This window comes from Cervus elaphus, chromosome 27, assembly GCF_910594005.1.
Source record: "Cervus elaphus chromosome 27, mCerEla1.1, whole genome shotgun sequence".
In the NCBI taxonomy this organism is placed as follows: domain Eukaryota; kingdom Metazoa; phylum Chordata; class Mammalia; order Artiodactyla; family Cervidae; genus Cervus; species Cervus elaphus.
The window spans coordinates 60,860,746-60,887,789 of record NC_057841.1 but is presented as its reverse complement, the minus strand read 5'-3'; the positions used below and the strand labels follow the sequence as shown (position 1 = coordinate 60,887,789).

The 27,044-nt window shown below is 45.6% G+C and overlaps 1 protein-coding gene across 1 annotated transcript; it reads right to left on the bottom strand.

Annotated features, from left to right (window-relative positions):
* Nucleotides 1-22,061: 22,061 nt before the first annotated feature.
* PMAIP1 (phorbol-12-myristate-13-acetate-induced protein 1) lies at nucleotides 22,062-26,531 on the bottom strand. The gene is made up of 2 exons (XM_043889550.1): nucleotides 26,256-26,531; nucleotides 22,062-23,780 (listed from the first exon to the last, which is right to left on the bottom strand). Exons 1-2 carry the CDS (start codon nucleotides 26,311-26,313, stop codon nucleotides 23,674-23,676), a joined length of 165 nt encoding a protein of 54 aa, XP_043745485.1. The 5' UTR covers nucleotides 26,314-26,531; the 3' UTR covers nucleotides 22,062-23,673.
* Nucleotides 26,532-27,044: the final 513 nt, after the last annotated feature.

Sequence of the window (27,044 nt, the reverse complement as noted above, 5' to 3'; positions counted from 1 at the left end):
AATAATAAGTAAATATAAAGTAAAACATTAAGCGAAAAATATAAGCAAAATATGGACTTCCCTGGCGGCCCAGTGGTAAAGAACCCACCTGCCAATGCAGGAGACTCGGGCTTGATCCCTGAGTTGGGAGGATCCCCTGGAGAAGGCAATGGCAACCCACTGCCGTATTCTTGCCTGGCTAATCCCACACACAGCAGACAGAGCCTCGTAGGCTACAGTCCATGGGATCACAAAGAGTTGGACCTACAGACTAAACAACAAACATCATTGTGTTTGATTCTGGGCTGGTTATTTTTAAAAGATAGGTGTGTTCTCATGCCAAGATAGTCCGCCAGCCCTGGAACAAGAAGTGCTCTGTGGCCGCCTGTCCGGGGTGGTTTGGAGGAACAGGACACCCACTCGGCCCTGGAGACTCTGGCCCCTGGAGACTCTGGCCCCTGGAGACTCTGGCCCCGCTGACACGACCTGGCGGCCCTGTTGCTTCTCCCTAATTAGGGGAGGCAGGACCCGGTGTTTTTTAGAACCAGCACTTCAGGTGAAGCGGTGGCCCCTGCCCCCTTCTCTGCAGTGAGTGACCGCTGGCCCCTGACCGACATGGTAAAAAATTCCAATCCTTAACTCACTGTTGGACGGGAACATTACTCCCTCTGAGTCTGGGGAGGAGGAGTCAACCAGTCAGCCAGCCTGTGCTCCGTCATGTCCGACCGTGCGACCCCAAGGACTGCAGCCCGCCAGGCTCCTCTGGCCGTGGGCTTCTCCAGGCAAGAACACTGGAGAGGGTCGCCAGTTCTTCCTCCGGGGGATCTTCCCCACCCAGGGGTCAAACCCGAGTTTCCTGCATTGGTAGGCGGATTCCTGACCATCTGAGCCACGTGGGAGGAGGAGAGGCGGCGTCAGACCTGCTCTGCTATTCCTCCTGTGAGTCTCCGCTTTGTTAGTAAAGAGAATCTGGAACTAGAAAGTGACTGTTAAGCAAATCAACACACGCTGGATTAGACGGTGCATGTTGGACCGAAGCCCTTCACATCACACTGCTTCGCAGCCTGACGGTTAGCTTCTGAAACAGCGCCCAGCCGGCGTCTCCCTGGCGCGGGTGGAAACGGCTGGGATGAACGCGCAGCGCCAGCCTTCCTCCTCCGTCTGCCCCGAGCGGCAGGGCGTCCTTCCTCCTGGTCGCGAGCAGCTCCTCATTCCGGCTCAGGAAACCCCGTCTGTCTCGGCCTCCGGATTTCATCCGTCTCAAGCCCACCCTTGTCCTGCAACATGAGCAGCCTCTCTGCCCTCACCTTCCTCTCCCCGTTCGAAGACTGAAGAGTCTCTAGAAAACTTTTCTTTCAGATAGTAAAAACGTAAAATCCAAACACAAGCATTACAATACCTCGGAACGACCAAAGGAAGAAACAGTAGTAGGGGGACAGACCAAATCGCATTCCTCCACATACTTCACGGTCAGGTTGGCATTTCAAATACATGGCAGAAAGAGAATTGTTTAAAAAGTGGTGTTGGGTGTGACCCCATGTTCATCGCAGCAGTTTACAATAACCAGGACATGGAAGCAACCTAGATGTCCATCAGCGGACGAATGGATAAGAAAATTGTGGTACATACACACAATGAAATATTACTCAGCCATTAAAAAGGACGCATTTGAATCAGTTCTAATGAGGTGGATGAAACTGGAGCCTGTTCTACAGAGTGAAGTAAGTCAGAAAGAAAAACACCAATGCAGTATATTAACGATATACAGAATTCAGAAAGATGGTATCAACGACCCTATATGCAAGACAGCAAAAGAGACACAAATGTAAAGAACAGACTTTTGGACTCTGTGGGAGAAGGCGAGGATGGGATGATTTGAGAGAATAGCATTGAAACATGTATATTACCGCATGTGAAATGGATGTCCAGTCCAGGTTCGATACATGAAACAGGGTGCGCAAAACCATTGCACTGGGATGATCCAGAGGGATGGGATGGGGAGGGAGGGGGGAGGGCTGGGGGACACATGTACACCCATGGCTGATTCATGTCGATGTGTGGCAAAAACCACCACAATATTGTAAGTGATTAGCCTCCAATTAAAATAAATAAATAAAATTTTTAAAAAACTGGGTGGGGGGGAGTGTTGTTGGGGAAATTCCCTGCAGTCCAGTGGTTAGGACTCAGAAGTTTCACTGCCAAGGGTGTGGGTTCAATCCCTGGTATAGAGCTAAGACCCCACAAGCCACAAAGTGTAGCCAAAAAAAAATATGGTTGAATAACCATTTTAAAGATAAATCTTGATCCCAACATTGATCCTTAAGCCAAAAAAGATTCCAGATGAACCCAAAGTTTAAATATAAAAAACATAAAATTATTTTGTATGGTTTTGAATGGGGAAATCATTTTTAGGGGGAATACAAAATTCTCAGTTTTAAAGGAAAAGAGTATTAAATCTGTTGACACAAAACACAAAACATATTTACACTAAGTTATAACATTATTCAATAAATAAATAAAGGTAAAGGGCAAGCAACAAAAAAGTCCAAATAATTTAACTTAAATTGGTTTTTAAATCTAATATTTTTTCTCTTCTAATCGTTATACAGATTATCTAATTTTTATTGCATTAGGTAGACCCTCCAAAACAATGTAGAAAGAAAGAAAGTAAAGAAAGTGAAGTTGCTCAGTCATGTCCAACTCTTTGGGACCCCATGGACTGTAGCCTACCAGACTCCTCCATCCATGGGGTTTTCCAGGCAAGATACTGGAGTGGGTTGCCATTTCCTCCTCCAGGAGATATTCCCAACCCAGGGGTTGAACCCGAATCTCCCGCATTGTAGGAAGACACTTTACCGTCTGAGCCACCAGAAGTAATTTGACATAGTACATATTCTTGTCACAGTTCTGATTTTAATTCAAATGACTTCTTTTGCACTTTGACTCTTGGTATAACATTTGCTTTTGTGTTTTGGTAAATCGTACTGTACTTAAGTAGCTCTTGTTTTTCAATGGATACTCTTAATAAATTATCACCTGCCATTTGAATACCTGTTAGTATGTAGGATTTTTCTTTTGATTTGTATGAATTTTTGTTTATAGGTTTTTTTTTCAATGTTGGACAATTTTTGCATTCCAGGATAAAACTACTCAATCTTGATATGTTGTTCTCTGCAGTAATATTACATTTGACTTGTGAATATTTTACTTGACTAGAGTTGAATCCTTTACAGTAAACTGGTAAATGTAAGTAAAGCGTTTTCCTGAGTTCTGTGAGCCGTTCTAGCAATGATTGAGCCTGAGAAAGGGGTCAGGGAGCCCCGATTTATAGCCAGTTAGTCAGATCTATAGGTGTGATGGCAGTCTTGCCCAGGTAGGCAGGGTCAGAGTCGAACTGAATCTGGAGAACTGGAGATTTGTTTACTGGTGGAAGAAGGGGTGGGGGGAGGCGAGCACCCACACACCTGGTGTCAGAGTGTCACACGTTAATGCAGTTCAGAAGCCAGTTTTTTCAGATACAGGCAAGCCCGGGAGACGATGCCCCCTCCACATCCCCAGGGTGCTCACGCAGTACTGTCTGCAGGGGAGGACGCGACCCCTCGCTCCCAACCTGCTTCCCTCCTGCACTCGGAAAGCTGGAGGCAGCGTTTGGTCTTTGCTTTCTTATACCCCAGGCAGCTAACTGGCTTGCGCTCGTTTGGAAGAAGAAGAATTTGCTTCTGCCTCTGGAACTAGAAACTTTGCCTTGACTCTGACTAGTTCAGTCGATTTTACAATGCCTGTTTTTCAAAGGAGAACACGGAGACTTTGACATTCAAGCCTAGTCTGCCCAAGTTCACACAGGAACCGTGGTGTCTGGGCCTCCCAGCGGCGGACCCTCCCTCCTCTGTGCCAATAGATTCACGATCATTTGCTTGAAGCTGAGATCTCTGCTGTCGGGGACCACTACTCCATCACCTCACGTGTAAGGTCTTTGATTGTTCTCTCCAAGTACACACTTATCTCTAAATTCGCCCACATTTGGGAAGTTCTTTCAGTTCAAAGCTTGGTTGAGAAGGCCAGTGTTCTGAAGTGCTGTCAAAGCAGGAAAAAGGAAGAGAACCCTGCCTTGAGCATGAAGGGGAACTAGAAAGTGGGCAAGGACAGGCCACGCTTAGTCTCTGGGGGAATCCTGCCAGACCCGGCAAGAATTCTTTCTGAAAAGTCAAAGAAGGGAAGATGTGAGCTCGCTTGCTAAACCATCTGACTCTCTGTGACCTCATGGCCCGAAGGTCCGATTGTCAACAGCTGTGTCCTGCCCTCCCCCCAGTCTCCTTCACCTGCCTCCAGAAATTAGTTTTATTCCAACTCAGCTCCAGAATTTGAGTCATGGACACACCCACACATACTTGGCAAGTCTTGGCCTAGATATTCTGCCCACTCAGACCGCCAGGCTTCTCTAACTGCTCTGAGATTAAGCTTGGTCTTTCTCACCAATCACATGGTTCTTTTCTCAGAATGAAAGTGCCACACGCTGCCCTGCGTGGCCCATCGGGCAGGGCTGGAGAACAGGGCAAGATGTCCAGTGTGGTGATCGGGATGAGAAGTGTGGATCTTTCCTGAAGCAGGTGGATTCTGAAGCATGTGTTAGGAAGTGTGCCTGGACTTGTGAGTCTCCAAGACAAGTGCTCATTTTCTCTTTTCAGGCTCTTGTGCAATTGTCCTCTATTTTTTTTTAATTTAAATTAATAAGGGAATTTATTGGCTCATTTAAATGAGCAGTCCAGGAATAGATCTGAATTCAAGTAGGACTGGATGCAAAATGTATGTGGTATTGCTGCCATAGAACAGAAGGAATTGATGCAAGGCCAGGAAAAAAAAAAAAAAAAACAAGAAACAGGTGTATATTAAAATCATTAATAGCTTAAAATCTTGCCAATACAATGAATGAAAAGAATAGCATTCTTATTTGCGTTTCCCTAACTGCTGCTGGTCTAGTGGTTGAAGTGGGATTTGAAAACAAGTCCACTGACCCAGGAATTCATGTTTTTTTCACCAATATCCTATGTTATATCTTTCACATCAGCTCCACTTGGACTCGTGAACAAGAAAAAGGCAGGAAAGAAATAAAACACTACCTATCAGGTCTAGGAAGATTGTCATTTGTTAAATCAATGTGTTAGCTTTCTTCACAATGATGGCTTCCGCTCTTCCTGAAAAACATGATGCCAACACAGAAAAACGTTGGCAGCTTTATGTCCATAGACAGTGATAGCACTTCGCCAGGAATGAACATCATTAATAGCAAACACTTATGTAACACCTACTGTATACCAGACACTGTGTTAAGTTCATCCCATGTATTAACTCATTTCATCCACACAACAACCCTGGGAGGTGAGTTCTGCTATTGCCTCTGTTTACAGATGGGAAGACGGAACCACAGAGAGGTGAGGTAATTTGCCTAGTGTCTCACAGCTCGTAAGTGATGGGTCAAAACCAGACTTCATATCCCCATCGCTACCGCAGAATCAGCAGGTGTGGTTTCTCCGAGGCCCCTCACCTTGGTTTCTGTGGCTTCCCGCTGTACCCTCTCGTGGCCTTTTGTCTGTGCGAGTCATCCCTGGTATCTCTTTATGTATCCAAGAGATTCGCCCTCCAAATGTGGTCACCGGTCAGATTGGATTAGAACTCACTCTAACAACCTCCTTTTAACCTTGTCATCTTTTTTAAGGCCCTAGTTCCCTGGTGGCTCAAGTGGTAAAGAATCTGCCTGCAATGCGGGAGACCCAGGTTCGATCCTTAGGTCAGGAAGATCCCCTGGAGAATCCCATGGATAGAGGAGCCTGGTGGGCTACAGTCCACGGGGTCTCAAAGAGTTGGACATGACTGAGCGACTAATACTTACTAATACTTAGCTCCAAATACAGCCACATTTTGAGGTACTGGAGGTTAAGGTGTCAAATTATGCATTTGAAGAGGGGGGACACAATTCAGCTCCTAACAATGACTTTGAAGCCAAAAGACGATGCACCCTCAAGATGGAAGGATCCTGGGTCCCTCAGTCAGTCCTTGGAAGAAAGGAGACTAGTGTGTGTGTGCTGTCTCTTCAGTCTTTTCCAACTCTGAACAACCCTATGGGCCCATAGCCCACCAGGATCGAAAGTCTCACGTCTCCTGCATTGGTACGTGGGCTCTTTACCACTAGCGCCACCCGGGAAGCCCAGGAACATCATTAGACTCTATGAGACCAACAAATGAAATTTTCATTTTGCTAACTCAGATTTTGGAATTGTTTATAACAGTGGATTATTTATACACTCAGCAATACATATTCCTCCCCTACTGAGTTTGTCTCGTGGAATCAGGTATTAATATACTAGCTTCTTGTGATGAAAAATGTGCAAACAAAGTGAAATGATTCTGGAGTTGTATCCTCCCAAATTGATTGGGTGAAATTGACCACGCCCATTAGGTTCTACAATGAATTAAAACATTAACACTAAACCATATGAATAATTCACACTAAATAATTCTCTAAGTGCAGCAAAGAGTTCTGAGCTTTATGTGTGCCTGAAAGGGTCACAGAATTAACACTTTGGAATTAGCTAATCTGAGACTGTTTGGGAAATTGATCAAGCCCCACCTTCTGACAGCTTTACAATCTCTACTAGGTCTGTTGAGGTGTGACTCTGGAAGAGGGCCTGCCAACAGCCAATATTCTTCTGTTTGGAGGCAGTAAATTAGGATTTTAAGGGAAGAACAGAAGGAACGAGAAAGGCACCTTCCTGACAGCTTAAGTGTCCTCCACTGCGGAATGGGGTGTTTCTCACAGTGAGCTGTAGGAAGATGCTGAGCACAGACCTGGGATACTGATGCTTGTGGACCGTCTCCCTGAATGAGAGGGCACGGAAGGCATGTAGGAGATGAAGATGCCTGGAGCCTGGAGGCCGCACAGGGGACCCCCCCCACACACACACACACAGCTTACTGGTGCTGGAGACAGACAGCGGCGCTGCAGCTGGCCCCACGACTGTCCGCATCTGCACCCCGGTCCCAGCCTCATGGAACTCTCCCCTCTTCAGGTCTCCTCTGTCTTGGGCAACGTTAACTCATCTTCAGCAGTGGGAGAACTGGCTCTGCTTGCCCATTTTTCCTCCAAATCTTCTTTATCTTACACCTAGCTGTTGGCTTTAAAAAAAAAACAAGATTTTTTTCTTATTTCTCTGGTTCTGCCCAAAGGAAATGGAGGTTGGTTTCTGTCTGTTCAACAGAAGGAAGTTCATGAAGTGTTCCAGCAAACGCTCAGTCAACGCATCAAAGTATCAGCCTGCCATGCCACCAAAACAAAGAGCTGGGAAAATGTCATCCTCATTTATATCCACAGCTTCCCTGGTGGCTTAGGTGGTAAAGAATCTGCCTGCCATGCAGGAGACCCAGGTTCAATCCCTGGGTCAGGAAGATCCCCTGGACAAGGGACTAGCAACCCATTCAAGTATTCTTGCCTAGACAATTCCATGGACAGAGGAGCCTGGTGGGCCCAAGAACTAATGCCTTCAAACCATGGTGCTGGAGAAGGCTCTTGAGAGTCCCTTGGACTGCAAGGAGATCCAACCAGTCCATCCTAAAGGAAATCAAGCCTGAATATCCACTGGAAGGACTGATGCTGAAGCTGAAGCGCCAATACTTTGGCCACCTGATGGGAAGAACTGACTCATTAGAAAAGATCCTGATGCTGGGAAAGATTGAAGGCAGGAGCAGAAGGGAATGACAGAGGACGAGATGGCTGGATGGCATCACCGACTCAGTGGACATGAGTTTGAGTAAACTCCGGGAGTTGGTGATGGACAGGGAGGCCTGGCGTGCTGCAGTCCATGGGGTCGCAGAGTCGGACACGGCTGAGCGACTGAACAACAACCTTTATATCTGGTTGGGGGAGAGAACAGTGAAAGAAAGCTGCGATATCTAAGGAAACATTTCCAGGCAAAGGCAACTTGTCTTCCTATGGGAATTCTCAGCAAGGGATCCTATAGGAAGATGGGGTCACACTGCACTTGACAGAGAAGTTGCCTGCTGTCAAGTAAAATGAAGCACTCCTCAGAGACAACACGAGGTTCACAGGTTACCGGGCACAGGTGTTCTCTGGCAGAGGAAGCACAGCCCTGTCTGGTGGCCTTCCAAAGGTGCGTGTCATTGAGGGTGTTCAAATCGGAGCCAAACTGGGGAGAAAGAGCAGGGTTTAGGAATGATACCTTTAACATAGAATTAAAAGTGAGGCAGTCCAGAATGGCTTTTTCCCTTCTGTTTCACAGCAGGTTGAACAAGGTAACTGTGTAGCAAGTTTAAAGCATTAAAAAATTGAAATGACATGCAAGTGGTCAGGCTGCAAGACAAGAACATTCAACAAGGCTTTGAGAGACATTTTGTATTTGAAAGTATCAGGAAGCGACAGGAGACTGTCAGTATTTGGGCCCCAACTGAGAGCATTATTTGGGGTGAGTATAATCCTCAATTCTTTTCACCCTTTCTTTGAGGATGGAAAGCTCTGAAAAAGACCAGAGAATCTTCCTCAGGCTCAGAAACAGTCAAAGGTCCTCATAAGCATACACAACGTGACACTAGAAGTTATTTTCCACTGCTGGGCCTATTCCAGGGAATCTGAGCAGAAGACGGTAAATGTTGCTGAGATGGATTTTGATGGTTTGGCTGGTTGGGTAGGAGGGTGTTTGGTCTGGTTTATTGCTTCATATGATGTATGGAATAGATGGACACTCACAAGATAATTAGCCAAGATCATGCATCCTGGACGGGAGTTAAGGATTTATCCATCCTCCATTCTTCCCCCTCCACCCTGACAGTCTCTCCATGTGGGAACTGGCATCAGGAGAAAAAGTGACTTTGCAAGTTCTTCCAGTAAGTTCATTGCAACACTTGGACAAGAGCCTGGTCGTCCTTCCTCTGAGCCTAAGGTTCTCCCCCATTTGAAACTCACTGCCTCTTTGATGGTCATGGGCTTTATCATAAAAGTCGTCAACCGGGGGTGAGTCAAGCCGTCGCCCTTCACCACAGCCACGCCTGCAGCAGGGTGGCTCGACTACTGCTATAGTTTGCACAACGCAAATTTACAAGAAAGACGACACCACAACAGTGCAAGCAAGCCTCAGACGCAGGGACCCAGAGGCACCACACAGAGTAGGCGCTGAGTAAGTAGTCTATTAATACAGTAATTAATATGCGGATAAGGCAGAGGGTGTTGTCAGGCCATTAGACACATAGGCAGCAGCCCACGATGTTTCATGTGCTTCTTAGATCCAACATTCTTCAAATACTTGGCTGACAATGCTAAACATAGACCCCAGATTCGTCTCGCTCTAGGGTTCAAATGTTTCAAGTCAAGCATCAAAATTCAATATTGTAAACCACCTATACTTGTTTTTTAAAAAAGAGTCAAAATTCAGAACCGATGGGGTGAATTGGGCTGTAATAAAGACTTTGTCATTAAAATACTCATAAAATTATACTGAAACATTAAAATTGTTTTAGAGGTATCTGCCGTGATTATTTCTGCGACAGCCATTATGGGTAAATTCCTCCTCCTTTTTTCCACCTTTCTGCACATCCTGAATCTTTTTAGATTAAAAATGTAATTTAATGGGCTTCCTTCGTGGCTCAGTGGTAAAGAATCTGCCTGCCAAAGCAGGGGTCATGGGTTCGACTCCTGGCCCGGGAAGATCCCGCATGCCTCGTGGCAACGACGCCCACGCACCACAACTCCTGAGCCTGCGCTCTAGAGCCCGGGGACCACAGCTACTGAAGGCCGCACAGCCTAGAGCTTGTGCTCCCCAACAAGAGAGGCCACTGCAACGAGAAGTCCGTGCAGCTCAACTAGGGAGCGGCCGCACTCACTGCAGCCAGAGGAAAAGGCCCGAGCAGCAATGAACACTCAGCACAGTTATAAATAAATGAATTTTTAAAAAAGTAATTTAAGAACAGCAGACCGATACAGCAAACTAGTGCTACAACAAGAAAGAAAGAGGCTCGCAGATACAGAGAACAAACTGGTGGTTACCAGTGGGGAGAGGGAAGGGGGAAGGGCAATAACAGGGATGAGAGATCAAGACGTACAAACAATTAAAAGAAGCTACCAGGATATATTGGTATATACTCCGTGCAGGGAGTATAATCAATGCTTTAAAGTGAAAGCAAAGTGAATTCAGTAGATAATAGTAAACATAAATATAAAATAATGTAATGTATTAGATGAAGATATTTTTCAGTTACATTATTATCTTCCTCTCAAAATATTTAATCTGTGAAAGTGAAAGTCGCTCAGTCGTATCTGACTCTTTGCAACCCCATGGACTATACAGTCCATGGAGTTCTCCAGGCCAGAATACTTGAGTGAGAAGTCTTTCCCTTCTCCAGGGGATCTTCCCAACACAGGGATCAAATCCAAGTCTCCTGCATTAGAGTCAATATTTTATAACTCTAAGTGGAGTATAACCTTTAAAAATTGTAAATCTCTATATTGTACACCTGTAACTTATATAATGTCAAGGCTATGGTTTTTCCAGTGGTCATGTATGGATGTGAGATTTGGACTGTGAAGAAAGCTGAGCACCGAAAAATTGATGCTTTTGAACTGTGGGGTTGGAGAAGACTCTTGAGAGTCCCTTGGACTGCAAGGAGATCCAACCAGTCCATCCTAAAGGAGATCAGTCCTGGGTGTTCATTGGAAGGACTGATGTTGAAGCTGAAACTCCAATACTTTGGCCACCTCATGCGAAGAGTTGACTCATTGGAAAAGACCCTGATGCTGGGAGGGATTGGGGGCAGGAGGAGAAGGGGACGACAGAGGATGAGATGGCTGGATGGCATCACCGACTCGATGGCCATGAGTTTGAGTAAACTCCGAGAGTTGGTGATGGACAGGGAGGCCTGGCGTGCTGCGATTCATGGGGTCACAAAGAGTTGGACACGACTGAGCGACTGGACTTAACTGAACTGAACTTATATAATATTATGCATCAAGTTTACTTCAACTTAAAAAAAAAAAAAAGCAGACTATGTTGACTATGACCTGACGGGGTGAGTGGAGGGAGTGGCTGTCACCTGCGGGGCCCCAGGCCCTGGTTATACAGCAGACACAGGAGGGCCGTGGCCCCTGCCCCTCAGGGGCCCCCCATTCTAGAGTGGGCATCAAACTCAGCAAATCAACACGTCTGTGTAAAGTGGTGAAGAGGGATAAAGCAGGATTAGGGTCTAGCAAATGACGGTGCAAGTTTTAAAAGGACACTCACAGAAGACCTCCCCGACAAGGTGATAGTCAAGCTGAGTCTAGAGAGAAGAGCGAGGGCAGACGGCGGGGGCCCATCAGAAGACTGTGACGATGACCCAGATGAGGAATGACAGCGCTCCTGACTGTGGGGGGACGGAGCAGGCTCATAATCAGACGGCCCAGCTGACAGAATCGCAAGTAGAGCCACAGGACGTGGGGTGGAGGAGAAGGCAGGGGCCTTGGGGGTGTCACGACACTAGAGTTTGGCCGGAGCACACTTTGCTTCAGAACCTGCCCAGCTAAAAACCAGGTGGTTTAGTCGCTCAGTCGTGTCCGACTCTCTGTGGCCCCATGGACTGTGGCCCGCCAGGCTCCTCTGTCCATGAGATTTTCCAGGCAAGAACACTGGAGTGGAGTGCCATTTCCTTCTCCAAAAAAAAACCAGGTACCTTGTGACAGATGAATGCAGCAGCACTTTTCCAAGCACCTGTCACTTTTCAGCACACTGCCTGTCCTTTGTCTGGATTCACAATAGTGCTGCTCTCTCCAGGTCAGAGCTGAGCCAAAAGAGGAATCCTGGACTAAACACACCAGCCAGGGTCACCCCTCAGGTGACGGGCAGAGCTGAGACTAAATGAACATTTCCCAATGTCCCCGAGAGGCTCTTCCCGAGTCCAGTGACTCCCAGACAACAGGGACCACATGTCCCAGCGTTTATATTCTCTGAAGTGCTCAGCAAAGCATCTGCCTTCTCACAGTGCTCATGGAATTGATTCCCCACGGGGAGAGGTCATGAGCAGATCTACCCTGAAGACCAGGGATGTGGGCTTTGGAGTCAGACGGATCTGGGTTTTGTCTCTACCTCTGTGTCTAGCTTTTCAACTGGGCAGACTTCCAAACCTTCCATCTCCCTCTTATTTAAAAAAAAAAAAAAATGGGGCTAATCATTCTTAGCCCTGTAAGTTGTGGGAAGGATTAAGTGAAATGATACTTACAAGGTGCTTAATGCGGAAGCTGGCACACAGGAAGCAATGGGAAAGGGTAAACTATTATTAAAATGGGACCTAGAGACAGTATTTAATCCCTCCCACTCCCTAGCCAGCCGTGAAGTTCCTATAAACCTGTTACTGTAAGACCCTGTGGCTTAAAATAAAGCCAGCAGGGGAGGTCTCTGGAGCTCAGCCACATGCGGCCCCACCCTGCCTGGCCCCGCAGGGCTGGCTGGAGGACCGCTCTGAGTCATCCCAGCTGCCAGCGGGGCAATCTGAAGTCCCAGGGGACCCTGTGCCTGAGCAGATCCACAGCACCCCATACCCAGCTTTCCCGTCTGCAGTGAGATAAATGACAAAGGGGAATCCCTTGTGTGTTTCTGGGTGGCGGAACGATCAGCTAGGGAACAGGGTCTTATCTGAGCCTCTGTCCAGTTTTGAGTTACCTATTTGGTGGCAGAGACCCCCGGCTTCTACAATACCAGTCTGCAGAGAAAAGCAGACAAGTGTGGGTCATTAGACTTCTTGTGTGTGTGGGTAGCTAGTTAAACAATGAAAGCCATTTCCACATCTGACATAAGAAGGTGAAATCGTTTTCCAATTCTGTTAACTTACCTGTTTGTTTGTTCCCCTTCACTGAGCCCATTAAAAAAAAAAAAAAAATACAAGAAAAAGACACTTCCTGATGACTGCCCTGCTGAGTCACCCAACAACTGAGGCCCATTTTCAGGAGGGAACCGACAGGCCTCAGAAGCTGGCTCACTGTTCAGGTTGGCTTTAGATGCGCCATCCTCATCACCTCCTATCTTGCCACCTCCCTGGGGGGTGGTTGCTTGGACTCCCCCTCTCTCACTGCAGCCCCTTGGAAGCTATGAAGTGTCCTCTTTTGTGCCGATTCTTTCCGCGGGCATAACGGCAGGAGGAGGGGTGGAGAAAAGCCGCAGGAGCCAGCAAAGCTGTCACACGCCGTGCGAAGGCAGAATCCACCAGAAGCCGATAGGAAGTTCTTGAAAGGCGCACCAGAAGTCTCTCAAGTCACACACTCACGGGGCCCCCAGGCTCTAGTTCATCATGCATTTATTCTTGCCTGCTCCTGAAAGGGTTCGCTGCTCAGTCGTGTCCAACTCTTGGCAACCCCATGGACTGTAGCCCGCCAGGCTCCTCTGTCCATGGGATTCTCCAGGCAAGAACACTGGAATGTGTTGTCATTCCCTTCTCCAGGAGATCTCCAGGGAAGCCCTGTTGGCTCTTAGAGAAGTGAACTATTTAATGTATTCTTTAAGATTTATTGCAGTGATAGCGCTTTGAAAATAGATTTTTTTAAAGGCACTAATTCTTGGTCTTTATGCCCTACAAATCCTTGCCCCTGGAGCGTGGGGTGGACCTAGTGACTTGTTTCTAACAAATGGAAGATAGGAAAGGGAGGGGATGTCTCTGCCATGGTTAGCTTATAGACGGTGACTTCCTCCTGTTCCTCTTTATCTCTCTCTCCCCCTCTCTCCCACTTTCTTTCTTTCTCTTTCTTATTCTTCTCCAGCACTTGCTCTGATAACGTAAGCTGGAGAGACTCATGTGGCAAGAAGCCGAGGGTAGCTCTAGCCAACCACCAGATAGAAACTGAGGTCCTCAGCCCAACAATCATCAAAGAGTTGAGTCCTTCCAACAACCACATGACAGAGCTTGGAAGTAAACCCTTCTCCGCCTGAACCTTCCGGTGCGATCATGGCCCTAGTCAACACCTTGATTGCAGCCTTGCGAGAGACTCTGAGACAGAAGATTCAGCTAATCCACACCTAGACTCCTAACTACAGAAACCCTGAGATGGTAGAGGTGCATTGTTCAGCATTTCTAAATTTGAGGGTCATTTGTTACACAGACATGTATAACTTACACACCCATCTCAGGTAACATCTACTCCATGAAGACTTCAATACCTCCTGCCACACACACACTCACACACACACTCTCACACACTCACACACACACGCACACACTCACACACACTCTCACACACACTCACACACACTCTCACTCTCACACACACACTCACACACACTCACACGCACTCACACACACACTCACACACTCTCACTCTCACACACACACACTCTCACACACTCACACACTCACACACACACTCTCACACTCACACTTTCACACACACTCACACACACTCTCACACACACACTCACACACTCTCACTCACACACACTCTCACACACACACACACTCTCACTCTGACACACACGCACTCTCACACACACACACACTCACACACACACTCACACTCACACTCACACTGTGAGTCTCAGAGCTCCCTCAGCACTTTGTGCTCGCCTCTTGGCCCAGTACGTAAAGGATTAATTACAGTTTTCTGTTTTTGCCTTGGTCTTCCCACCAAAGAGACATATGTTCGTGGTTATTTTGTCTTATATCTATAGTGTCAAATGTAGTTCTTAGCAAATATGACCAAAATTCTCTTATGGATGAATGAGTAAATGAATGAATGAGCAAGTGAATGAATGCCATTTTGGTCAGTGACACAGGGGATTGAAAAATACATGAGGTCTGTGTTCCCCCTGTAGGAGCTTATAATCAACTTGGAGAAGCAGATATAAAATTAACATAAATGTGAATGAAATCAGTGTTGCATCATGATAAGAAAATGTGCTATGGGCACATAAAAGATAGACTGTCATTTCTGATTGGGGAATCTGAAATTAGTCATTTCTGATTGGGGAATCTGAAAATACTTCTTGAGGAAATGGCTTTTGACATTGGCCTTGAAAGATAACAGAGCTTTGAGTAACCGAGATGAGGAGGAAAGGAATCCAAAATTAATAAAAGCTGTAAACAAATCCTAGAAAATCAGGAAATCTGGCTGGGGGACAGAGTCAGGCTGGTGCCCAGGGAAAGAAGCCAGATGGAGATGAAAACTGGAAATCAGTTGGCTTCAAGGGGGCACATGAGGTCACCAGTCTTAGAGAACATGATGAAAGCAGAACCTTGGGAAAGTGACATTTAAAAACCAAGAGGAAAGAGGAACTTGCTAAGGGTTGAGAAGACTTTGCTTAAGTTTGGAGGAGGAGGTGAGGCTCAGAGGTTGGACGTGATGCAACATAAAGAGAGGCCGCGGGATGTGGCAATTGCTAGTGACCTTTAAGAAACAGCATCTATGAAAGAGTGGAGCGGGCAGGCAGATTTTAAAATGATAGAAAGAGAGTGAGTTTTAGGGAACCAACCTAGGAAGAACCCCAGTGATAACTTGATAGACCTCCTGTTAAGATTTCTGAGTCTCTGGGGATTGTGAAATAACTCATCTGCTCACCAACATCCTTCTTTATCTGAAATAAAAAATACCTGACCCTATCAATGGGTCTGTACCTCTACCAACAATATACCGACATGATTACTATCAAGTTATTGTGTCTTGCTTTTTGGTAGTTCAAGGACTCACTTTTTATTCCAAACAACAATTCATTTGGGATATTCATCTGCCTACTTTGGGAGCTTTGCCCTTCCATGTACATTGTGAATAAAATTGCACTGGATCTATAAAATCTCTGCAAAGGAATGAAAATTAAATTCATCATTTCATTCGATTTTCTTGAATGGTCTTCAAAAGAGTTTAGTATTTTTTCAAGATTTTTTTTTTAATGTGGACCGTTTTTAAAGTCTTCATGGAATCTGTTACAATATGGTTTCAGGTCTATGCATTGGTTTTGTGGCTGAGAGGCATGTGGGATCTTAGCCCCCCAAACAGGGATGAAAACCACACCCCCCACATTGGAAGGTGAAGTCCCAGCCACTGTGCTGCCAGGGAAGTTCCTCAAAAGTTTAAACACTTCATCCATCACCATCCTGCACTCTTACTGGATTTTTTCTTCTCTTTACCATTTCTTTTGCCATATAAATTACCCCTATTTTTCAATTGTGTTAAAAATGTATTTCTGATGAAAATAGACTCATGTGCTCTGATGCTATATCCAGGCAACTTCTTTAGTCTCATTCATTTTAACAGTTTACATTTAGATTGTCTTGTATTTTCTCTAGTGACAGTCATATTATCTGCAAATAAATGACAGTTTTCTTCCTTTATAACTCTTTTTGTTTTTCTGATTTTACTGTTGTGACTAGAACTCAAATAAAGGCTTAAATACAACTTGGGGGAGGGGGGACACACACACAAATGACCCTACCCAACATTTTTCTTTTCTCTAGTGAACAAGTTCACACAGCTTATAACTATTAATTCTGGGCCATTTATAGATGTTTCATCTGGTTTTGCTCATCTGTGTCCTCAACTCAACTGTGAAGTCCGTAAGTCAGGGAGGACGTTTGCTCCATCTCTTCACTCAGCAGGTACTTAAAAATCTCAATAAAACCATGATAACATTCAGCTTTCATAAACTCTTTATCATCCCCCAGAGTATTTTTTTTTTTTTTAGGAGCCATTTATTGGGAGCTTACTAACTGCCAGGCTGAGAGCTTTGCATTCATGATCTCTTTTAATCCCCTTATGAATTTTGTGATTCCAAGGGGCTGGGAGTTACAACTACCCCTTTCTCACAAATGGGCCAAAAGTGGAAAAAAGAAGTGGGGTGTGGTTTACTTAGATGGAGATCCTCAGAGTCAAATGAGCTAAAAGTACACTTGCAAGCATATCACAAACATAGAAGGGTGACCACCTGCCCTGGTTTTACCTAGAACTGAGGCCACTCCCCGGACATAAGACTTTCAGTTTTAAAACCAGGGAGGCCCAAGCAAACTGGGACCAAGGAACATTCCACAGTCTTCAGGGAGGAAATAGTAAAATGTAATGATAAAGGGGGCCAGCAGCTGTGTCCCTTCAGGAATATTTATCATGAGAATTCCAATGTAACTGTAATATGATTTGGGTTGAAAATCATTGTAGAGTATGTGTCTCAACATATAGACATATACACTTGTCATTCACCAGCTTATTCTTAGAAAAGTGTGGTTTACAAGTAAGCCACACCTAGAGCACATTATCACCCTTCTTCCTCCTTATGTTCATTAAAATCTGGAAGAAAAGCCCAGATTTATCATCCTGGTTGGTACTTTCCCAGGGCCCCAAGGAGTCATCTGTGAAGCATTAGCCTGACTTCCTCATATTCTTCTATAACCACATTTTGAAAGTTAAATAAAAATTTTACTCTTGATTTGCCAATTCTCAGAAATCTGTCCTTTTTGATGTGACACCCGTAAAAACTTCAAAAAGAAAAAAGCAGAGTTTTTCTCACTTTCATTACAGGTGCTGTATTGTATTGCAAATGTTTTTTTTCCCCCCCAAATAGGACGTTTTTCCTCCTCTGCTCCACTCTCTGATGAACTGATACACGTGTGTTTCCTGAAGACAGAGGCTCTGGGAATCACTGTAACAGTAACCTTGGTAAAACCAGATGTCATAACCCACACAGCCACTCAGCGAGCGCTCCCTGCCTCTGGCCCAGCACAGGTCCAAATGAATCACCCGGGACGCGGGCTGGGTCGTTTCTACCTTCTCTATTGTTCGGGGTTTGTTTGTTTGTTTGTTTTATGTTGGCACCGATTTCTTCTTCCTTCCTAATTCCTGCCTGGCTTTCTGAAAGAGAGCCGCCAAACTGCTGTTTTGCCTGCGTTCTTCGAATCCCTTTCTTTACCATTGCGAATCCACCCTGCGGGCCTGTCTCAGGAGGCGCTGGCTGGGCGCTGGCTGGGAGCCGGCGAGCCCGCGGGGAGCGGGCATTTCAGAATTCCTTGCGCCCTTGACACAGAACCCCTCCCCGGGGTGCGGTGGGCCTCGGCCTCCCCGCGGGCCCCCGGGTTTCCTGATAACCTGAGCCAGCTTCCAGCCTCCGGAGGCTGCGGGCCCATCGCTGGAGGTGGGGGTCAGCGCAGCCGAGCTGCGCGAGAGGAATCCCAGCTGCTGATCCCTTACCGGGATGCCTCCTTCACCAGCTGGGTTAATAATCAACCTGCAACCCTCAGGAAACCCGGCGTAGAATCCCCGGCTGGGGAACCCTCAGCCTTGCTCTGGAATGAGTTCTCTCCCCTGTCCCGCTGTGGGAAGCGGCCCTGTTCTGGGGCAGGAGAGGGGAGCTCTGAGGCGACAAAGGCACGGGTTCAAATCCTGTGTCTTCCGCTCTTTGGCCAGTTGACTCTGGGGAGATGGCTGGTTCCCAGAGGCTGTTCCCTTCCCTACAGAATAAGAAAGATGATCATGCTCTCCAAATTATACGCACTAAGTGAAACAGAAAAATCATAGTTTCTAAAATGCTGAGCTCGTCATGGGTGATCCATAAATGGTTATTTAACTTGGAACTTCCCTGAGGGTCCAGTGGTTAAGAATGCACTTCACAATGTAGGGGAAACAGGTTGGCTCCCTCGTTGGAGAACTAGAATCACATGTGCCAAGGAGGGCGTTGAAAGAGCCTGCATGATGCAACAGATTCCCAGTGCCGTGCAGTAAAAAAACAATAAGTACAAAATAAATAAATAAAAATGTTAATGGTATTGGTCTTGAAGTTTTGTCCACAGGAGGACAGACTCAGAGGAGCCCTAAGTTCCCTAAAGGCAGGTCTTGCCTTCTGTCCTGATGAAAAGACTGCCCCCCGCCACCCCCCACCACTGAAAACAGCCTTATCCAAAATCTAGTCTGAGCTAACCAGACCAGTTCTTCTTCCTATTTCTTGAGATGAAATTGTGTAAATCAAGATGTGAATTTTTATATGAAAATGTACAAGGGGCTTCGGGCAATTCAATAATATTCGTGAAACCTAACACGAAGGAGGTGGCAATAAATGTTCTGCCGTCACTAAGAGGTCACAAATTAAAAGCAGGTGCCTCATTAAGGGAAAAATGGCCACTTCCTCTCCAATTCCACACTGCCATACCGCCTTCCTTCAAAAGGTTTCATTTTAGTCTAGAAACCTTAGTTGCACAAGATCTTCCATAGCTTGGTAAAGAAGCTAGTACGTAACCCTCCGTTTTGACAGTAAAGAATACGCATAGAGCGTGAGTGAGCCAGAAGTCAGGCACTTTCTCACCTCGTCTGATTTTCAAGATGGTTTGAAATGGGTGCGTTTTACACCATTTTAGAGGAAAACAGGGGTCAAGTCATTTATCCAGAGTTCCCCAAAGAGTAAGTGGTGAAACAACTGACTCCAACGCCAGAAGCCAGTGACCCTTGTGGGCAGAAGAAATGTGTGGTTTAGAAAATAGCTGGGTAAAGATGTGAAGTCGGGAACAAACAAATCTCAGAAGCTCCGTCAGAGACTGTTAGTGAGAAAGCGTGACCAAAAGGAGGAACGCCTTTTTTAAAAAACACTAGATGTATCAAGGGTTTTTTTTTTAATTTTTTGGCTTGTTTATTCTAATTTCAACCCAAACTCCAACCCAGGCTCCGTGTGATGTGCAATCTCAGAGTGGACAAGACTAGGAGGCAGTGTGAGACCCAGACTTCTAAGTAAAGGAATTCCAAATCTCCATCTACCACTCTCATTAATTTCCTGACATTTTGGTTTTCTAAAAAGCAGCCAGTTTGGAAGAAGACAGTAGGTAGGTGTGACCATCATACTATGAATTTACTAAAGCAATTTCTTTTTTTCAGACTTTTATTTTTTTTGGATGTGTACAATTTTTTAAAGCCTTTATTGAACCCATGAGCAGAACTGCCTCTGTTCCATGCCTGTTCCATGCCTTGACCTCTTGGCTGTAGTACCTTTAGAATCCCACCCCCCCCACCGGCACCCCCCAATCAGGGATCCAGCCCATACACCCCACCTCCCCGATCCCCACGCTGGAAGGTGAAATCCCAACCGCCAGGGAAGTAAACAGTTTCTGAAAGTCCTCAAAGGAGAAGCTCCTGCTAGTGCCTGCATTGCCCTGACAACAGTTTTGCTCTTGAACCATGACCTGTTACGTAAGAATGCTCAGGTGATTAAGCGGCCAGGTGTGTCCTGGCAGGTGCTCTCAGCTATTTCCAGCCTCATATAAGAAGCAGGCCTGACTGAGTGAAGTCATCATCAGGGAAGCCAGGATGCCCAGGCAATTCTCATTTCCCAGAAAACATTTATGAGTCCGAGAAGTCCCTGCACGACTTCCTCCAGGACTTACCATCAGTGTGGGGGGAAGAGTCTGCCTGGTAGTTGGTTCTTTTTGTTGTTGTTTTGGGATGGTTTGGCGTTTTACATCCACGCTGTTACTTCTTGCAGACCCTTCAGTTCTCTCTGAATCCTGTCTGAAATAAGGGGGCGAGTAGGAAGTGTGATGAAAGACCTTCTATAGGCATCTTTGTCACCCCGTTTTCCGTTTCACACCACAAGGGACCTTGACGATCCGGGTCTCTGACTGCAGAGGAGTGACTCGGACTCAGACAGGCTGCCTCAGTCGGTTACACAGCTCAGCAGACTCTCAGACCCCCGCCTGGAAGCGTCCGGCCGCAGCCCTCCAAAGTGGGGCACCCTATTGCATCCTCACTCTCAGTGGCTGTTCTCTTTCCAAGGTGTATCTTCTGGGGCGTCTTCCCCTCTGACAAAGGTGTGAGGAGTCTGACGGACTTCTCACCATTTATGACGTGCCTGCCCAGCGTGGTGTATGTATGTGGGCAGTTATTGCAAGGGATTAAAACCCATAATCACAGGGCCCAGCATCTTTAGACTGAAGAACTTGTTTCATTCCTAGATACAGGATAGATGATAGATACATAGATTCTTCCCAAATATAGACTATTGAGGTTTTCTTTTAAATCTAAGTGCAAATCAGAAAGTATTTTTTAATTCATAGTAGCTCTTTGTTGGTCAATAATACAATTATGTGGACATCATGGGAACTTTTTGACATTTAAATAGAGTTCTCAAATAGACTCACAGAGAACGAACTTATGGTTACCAGAGGGAAGGGACAGTTAAGAATTTGAGATCCACATGTACACACTCCCGCAGAGCACATGGAACTCTGCTCAGCGTCACGTGGCAGCCGGGATGGGAGGGGGTTTGGGGGAGAAAGAATACATGTATGTATACATATGACTGAGTCTCTCTGCTCTGCACCTGAAACTATCACATTAATTGGCTATACTCTAAAATAAAGTTTTTTTTAAAATGGGAGTTCTCAGAGAATAATGCTCAGACCATCAAACACGGGCCCCACCTTTTCTGAAGCCAGGCTCCCCCCACCCGTTTTGCAGCCATCAGCTCCCGCAGCCGCCTTCCCCCGCGGCCCTTCCTCTGTCCGCATCTGAGGGCGGCGATTCACATCCCAGGACCTCAGCACACTCAGGCCGGCAGGGGAGGGTCGGGGAGCGGCTCTGCGACAGAGGCGAGAAGGCAGGGGGATCTCTGGAGCTCTCCCGCTCAAACAGGAAGGCCGCTGGGGTCACACCTCCTTCAGCACATGACTAGTTGCAGATGATGCAATACCTGCTGCAGGGGCTGGGGCGGCGGGAGGCAGCCTCTCAGGGCAGAGCACCCGAGTCCCCTCGGCTGGCAGGCGGACCCGAGCAGCCAGGGCCCCGCCTCAGCAAACCTCTAGGTTAGACCATGAGTCTCCACCGCCTGCCTGTCTCCAGGCATCCATCTGCAGCACACGGCAGCACTCGAGACCTCTGCCTGGCATTCATTTCCTACTTTTCCCTACTTCTTTTCCCAATTAAAGCCTAAGTCTCTAGAGAGCAGAAATCACGCCAAATGTCCCGGTAGAACCTATTCCCACCACAGGACTGGGGCAGAGGTGGTTTGGTCAGGAGGTAACTGCTCATGGAGGTTACTGAAAATATTTTGGTTTTACAACGAACACTCAGTAGCTTACACGATGAAAAATAAACACACAGAAAAGAATGATGGTAAATTTTAATAGGTTACAGCTACAGCATCAAGTTTTAATTGTATATATGTATAAATACAGTTATAGACCATAAATATCCACAGCAAAACGTTCTCCTCTAGGCAGATGCTGCCCCCCCCCCAAAAGTCTTTGCAACTAAATAAACTAACAGCTTTAAGTAATACTGAAGAAAAAACATGCTGAGGTAATTTTTCATCTAAAGTGACTACAGCCTATATTAAAACATTCTTCCTGAAAGAGTTCAAGTAGCTGTGAAACCCTCGCCTCAAAATTCCAAAATACACCTTTATTATCAAACGAAACAAAAAATAGTTTAATGATAAATAAGTAAAATAAATAAGATTATTCCTGCTGAAATTCAATCATAACAGTATTATTTCTTTTTTATATATTTGTGGAGTTTTGTTGATAGCCTGGCCTTTTAATAATTGAAAACAAAAGAATTCATGAAGCCTGTCTTACCTATTACTCTAACACTATATATATAGATAGATAATATATATATATAGCAGATGAAGTTATGCATGTGTATGTAAATGGGATTTTCATTCTGGATGAGCAATCTGTTCCTTTTGAAAAATATATGTATGTATCTCAATTATGAAAACATGCTTAATCTCTCTTAAAAGATCACTCTTATACAATATACACTGAGTATAAGAAAGGACATTTTACAGATTTTAGAAATTTCTTTAAAAACATTCATTTTCTTATCAAGTTATATTAGAATATTCATCTTACCAAGTTTTAATTACAGCAATTAAAAAATCTATCGCTTTTTAAATTATTCCGAGTTATGCAAAATCCCCATGCTTCTTTTTCTTTTCTGCAAGAATTCCACTGGCACCAAGTAACACTTCCGATTTTTTCAAAGCATATCACTTCCCAGTTTGAGGCTCATTGGAACACACTTAGTAAAAGGTCTTCTGAACAGAAACAACAATACATCTTAACTCAAAAGAAACTTTCAAATTAGTTTATATTTTGTAGTGACCTATGAAATTAACATTCACTATCACATTCAGTGTTCTCAAAAAAAAAAATTTTACTTTTAACAAAATAATATATATAAACCAAAAGATTACAGTGTCCTGGTACTGTCACCCAAAAGTAGAAACAAACATGGAATATATTGTTTCTCAGCCCGACCATAGTCTATAATCATTTGCCAGTTCCTCTTACACTGGGCAGCAACCTTCAACAAAAATACTAGAACAAGTCTCTAAACAAAACCAAAACGTATAAAGAATTGATTCCCTATGTTCAAAGCTCCTCCATTCTTGTTTTAAAATAAACAAAGTAGATTTTTAATGTTCTCCAATCCCAAACAAGACTTCTGGCAAACCTCCGACAGAAATTCATGTGTGTTGTTGTATCCATCTTCATGTGAGTTGTATCCATCCTCAGTGTGTTGTATCCATCTTCGTTTCCAAGAGCATTCAAAAGCAAATGAGAGTTCCCTTCACGTTCTTCTCCATTACAAAGCAGTCTCTCCTCTAATTGATGAAATTTGCATTTACTGGGGAATCTTCTGATGAAATCTGCACCTACTGAGGAATCTTCCTTTTGAAAGGAGTCTCCTCATTCGAAAGCTTCTTGAAGTCAAGTTCCTGAGCGGAGGAGTTTGGATATCAGATTCACAAGTTTCTGCCGGAAATTCAGTTTGTCTCCAATTCTCCTCAACTGAAGAGCACACTCAACTTCAGGATCTGAAAAAGAAAGCAAAGTATCAGTTACACTGACGTTGCAAACTGCAGCCTGCAAGAGTTAATACACCCATCCCAAGGACAAGTTGAGTATTTATCCTATAAAGCATTATCTTAACTTTATGTACACTTGTTTTCTGAATGTAAAGAAAGAAAAGCAACTTATACCACATGACATACACAAACATATAGTGACTCATAAACAGAAATAATTAAGCAAAAATAAACTTGATTTTTTTTTTTTGAGCATCCTGGATGAAGCAATGTTATCTTACTTTCAAATATAGACATTTATGTCATACACCGCAAAGAGTGAGTGAGTTTCACAGCCTCAGGTGATGTCATCCTTTTCTTTATCACTTAAGATTGGCTAGAGAAAGAAAAGTTAAATTCTTTTATGTTATTTTCAAGTACAACTCACTTTGTAAATGGCAATAATTCATAGTTCAGATTATGCCCTCATAATATGTAAATCTAAATGCATTATTATCCTCATTTAAACAACTCTTTCAAGTTCATAAAAGCTTATTCTAAAATTAAGTCCACATTTTCTAAAATAACTTAAAATTTTAAAACAAGTTCTTCCCAATCTGTACCAATCCACTGCCTCTATGGAGATCAGTGAAGCAAAAAAACAAATAATGTTTAGTTCACGTGTTTACTATTTTTTAAGATTAAGATACTGTAATAAACTGAATATAAGGAGAAAGTAATATTTATAATCTAATTTCTAAGTAAACTTTTATAGTAAATGAAACCAACACCAAACCTAAACTGATTTTCTTGGGTAGTGCAAAAAGCAATTCAGCTTCTTTTTGGTACATTTCAATATCATGATCATGATCACTAAAAACCATTATGACTACAAATTAAAAACTGATTTACTTTGTAAACAGTCCCTGCAAATACCCTATTTAGGCTCAAAATAACCAAATTCTCTTTTTACAAGAGCTAGGTAAAATTTTCATAATTTCTAAAAAAAAAAATGAATAATCCCTAACAAGACACCTAATAAATTTTCTAAGATATATTTCTTTATAGGCTATAGGATCAGGCATTCGGAAAAGTATTTAGTAAGACATGTCCTTTTCAGTTGAGTTAGAAATACTAACACAATCCTAAAAAAACAATCATTATTCAGCCTACCGTTTTGAAAGCCCTGAACTGTAACAGAAAAAATTATCCCTTTCATCAAGAAAAAAAAAAAAAGAGAGAAAACAGCACCTAGTTGCTTCCTTAATGATTTTATTACATCTATAAATGTATTAATTAAAAAACATAACTATGTGTGGTGATGGATGTTAAAGTTATTACAGTAATCATGTCACAACTGATACATATTTCAAATCATTACACTGTTCACCTAAAACTAAGACAATGTTATATGTCACTTACATCTCAATTTTTTTATGTCTTACCATCTAATCAAGTTTAAGAGGGACCTTTTTGCTATCCCTTATTAATGGGGGCTCAGTTCGACGGTTAAGGTTATGCAATTCTCTGCAACATAGCCAGAACTCTTGGACATCACAAAAGATGGACAAAGCTTCTTCCCTCCGAAGGGACACAGAACAGCCTTGTGCCAACTTAGCCACGGCCACACTGGCCATGCACCACTTCATTTACACGCCCAAGGGGCCCCCTAAAATTAAACTAAGTTTAAAAGGGACCCGATACCGTCTGAGGTAACAGCAGTATGACCCACACGGATTTCCAGCCCACGGTCTTACTTCTTTGCTACTGCTCCTTAGCAGACGTCTGCCTTGTTTGATAAAATTTATAAAAGCGGGGAGGAGGACAGCTGACCTGAAGTTACTTAATGGAGCTACATGGATGGGGAAGGGCGGAGGAAGGGATGGATTAAACAACACTGTGGACCATCCCCTGTTTTTTTCCTACGCCATTTCTGTAACTAATACAGACTCTTAAAATGTTATACTTTTAACTAAGAAGCCAGGCCTTCCAGCCTTCTGACCCTTTCGGGGCTTCCATAACCCTCCATCCGTCCTTTGCAGAACTGTGACGGCATCAAGCGTTATTATCGCTTTTGTTGGTGCTGGGGCTGGAGACAGCCGTCAGACGGAGAAGGGTCCTCAAAAGGTCCTGGACCCCAGAGGAAAAGGGCCTGTCTCGGGAACCGCTGAGCGCCAGCGGCGCCCCCGGCCGTGACAATGACTTTCTCCGCGTGGCCCCGGCGAGGGCGAGCGCAGACAGAAGGCAGGCGAAGGAGAGGCGGCTTTCGGCCTCCGCTCAAACGCAGCAGCATCCCCATCGCAAGGCGCGCCCCTTCCCTCGCCACCGCCAGCGCCCCGGGCTAAACCCGAAGAGCTTCCCGGAGGCGCCCCTAAAGCACGTGCCAGGGCGCGGGTCCCGCCCGGCTCTTAGGCCCCGGAACGACGGGCTGCCCCTGCCCGGACCGAAACAGCGACCCCGGCCCCCTTCCCGGTCAGAATCTCCGCGGGCCCCAGTTCTCCCTACCTGCCGGGACCCGCGTGGGGCTCGGCTGGGCGCTCCTACGAGCCCTCCTTCCAGGCATCTCTGCAGACGGCCGCCAGTAGACCCCGGCAACTCAGGGACGCAACCCGAGCACCTCGGGTCTGCAGGTCGCGGGCCGCAAGCGGGGCAAACGGGTCGGAGCCGACGGTCCGCACGGAGCAGGAGAAACTAAACTGCGCGCTTGCGGGGACCTTGCAGCTCTGGCGCCCGCCGCAGCCCGCGCTCGGGTCTTACGGGGACTTCCCGGTGACGTAGCGAAACCCGCCGCGGGCCCCGCCCCCACCAAGACCCCGCCCCCCAGGCCCGGCCCCGCCCCCGGCCCGGGCCCGGCACCGCGGGGGCGGGGCGCGTCCGCGCCACTCGCCGGCCTGGGACCCCGGAGGCGGGGCCGGGCCGGGCTCAGCGCGGGAGGGAGGCCCGATCCGGCACCGAAATTACTTCCTGGACGGAGGCCTCGGCTGCAGGCGTAGCTGGGTCTAGGAGCTGCGAGCGGGGAAGGGTTGTCCTCGCGGAACAGCTGCGGATGGGGAGGCCTGGAGCGTCATCTTTATCATAAACGGGCAATCGGAGACTCGTAAACAAACCCCTGAAGGGTTCGGGAAAGGACAGTGTTCAAACTCGAGGCGTGTGGGAAGTTTTCAGGGGAAAATGAGAACACTTTAATTACGGTAGAGAAGCTGCCAGAAGCTTAAGTGAAACTGAAACTGGTTGGGAAGCTCACTGCAAACTAAAAGCCTGGAGCAAAAGAGGAAACACTGTTCGGATTTGGAA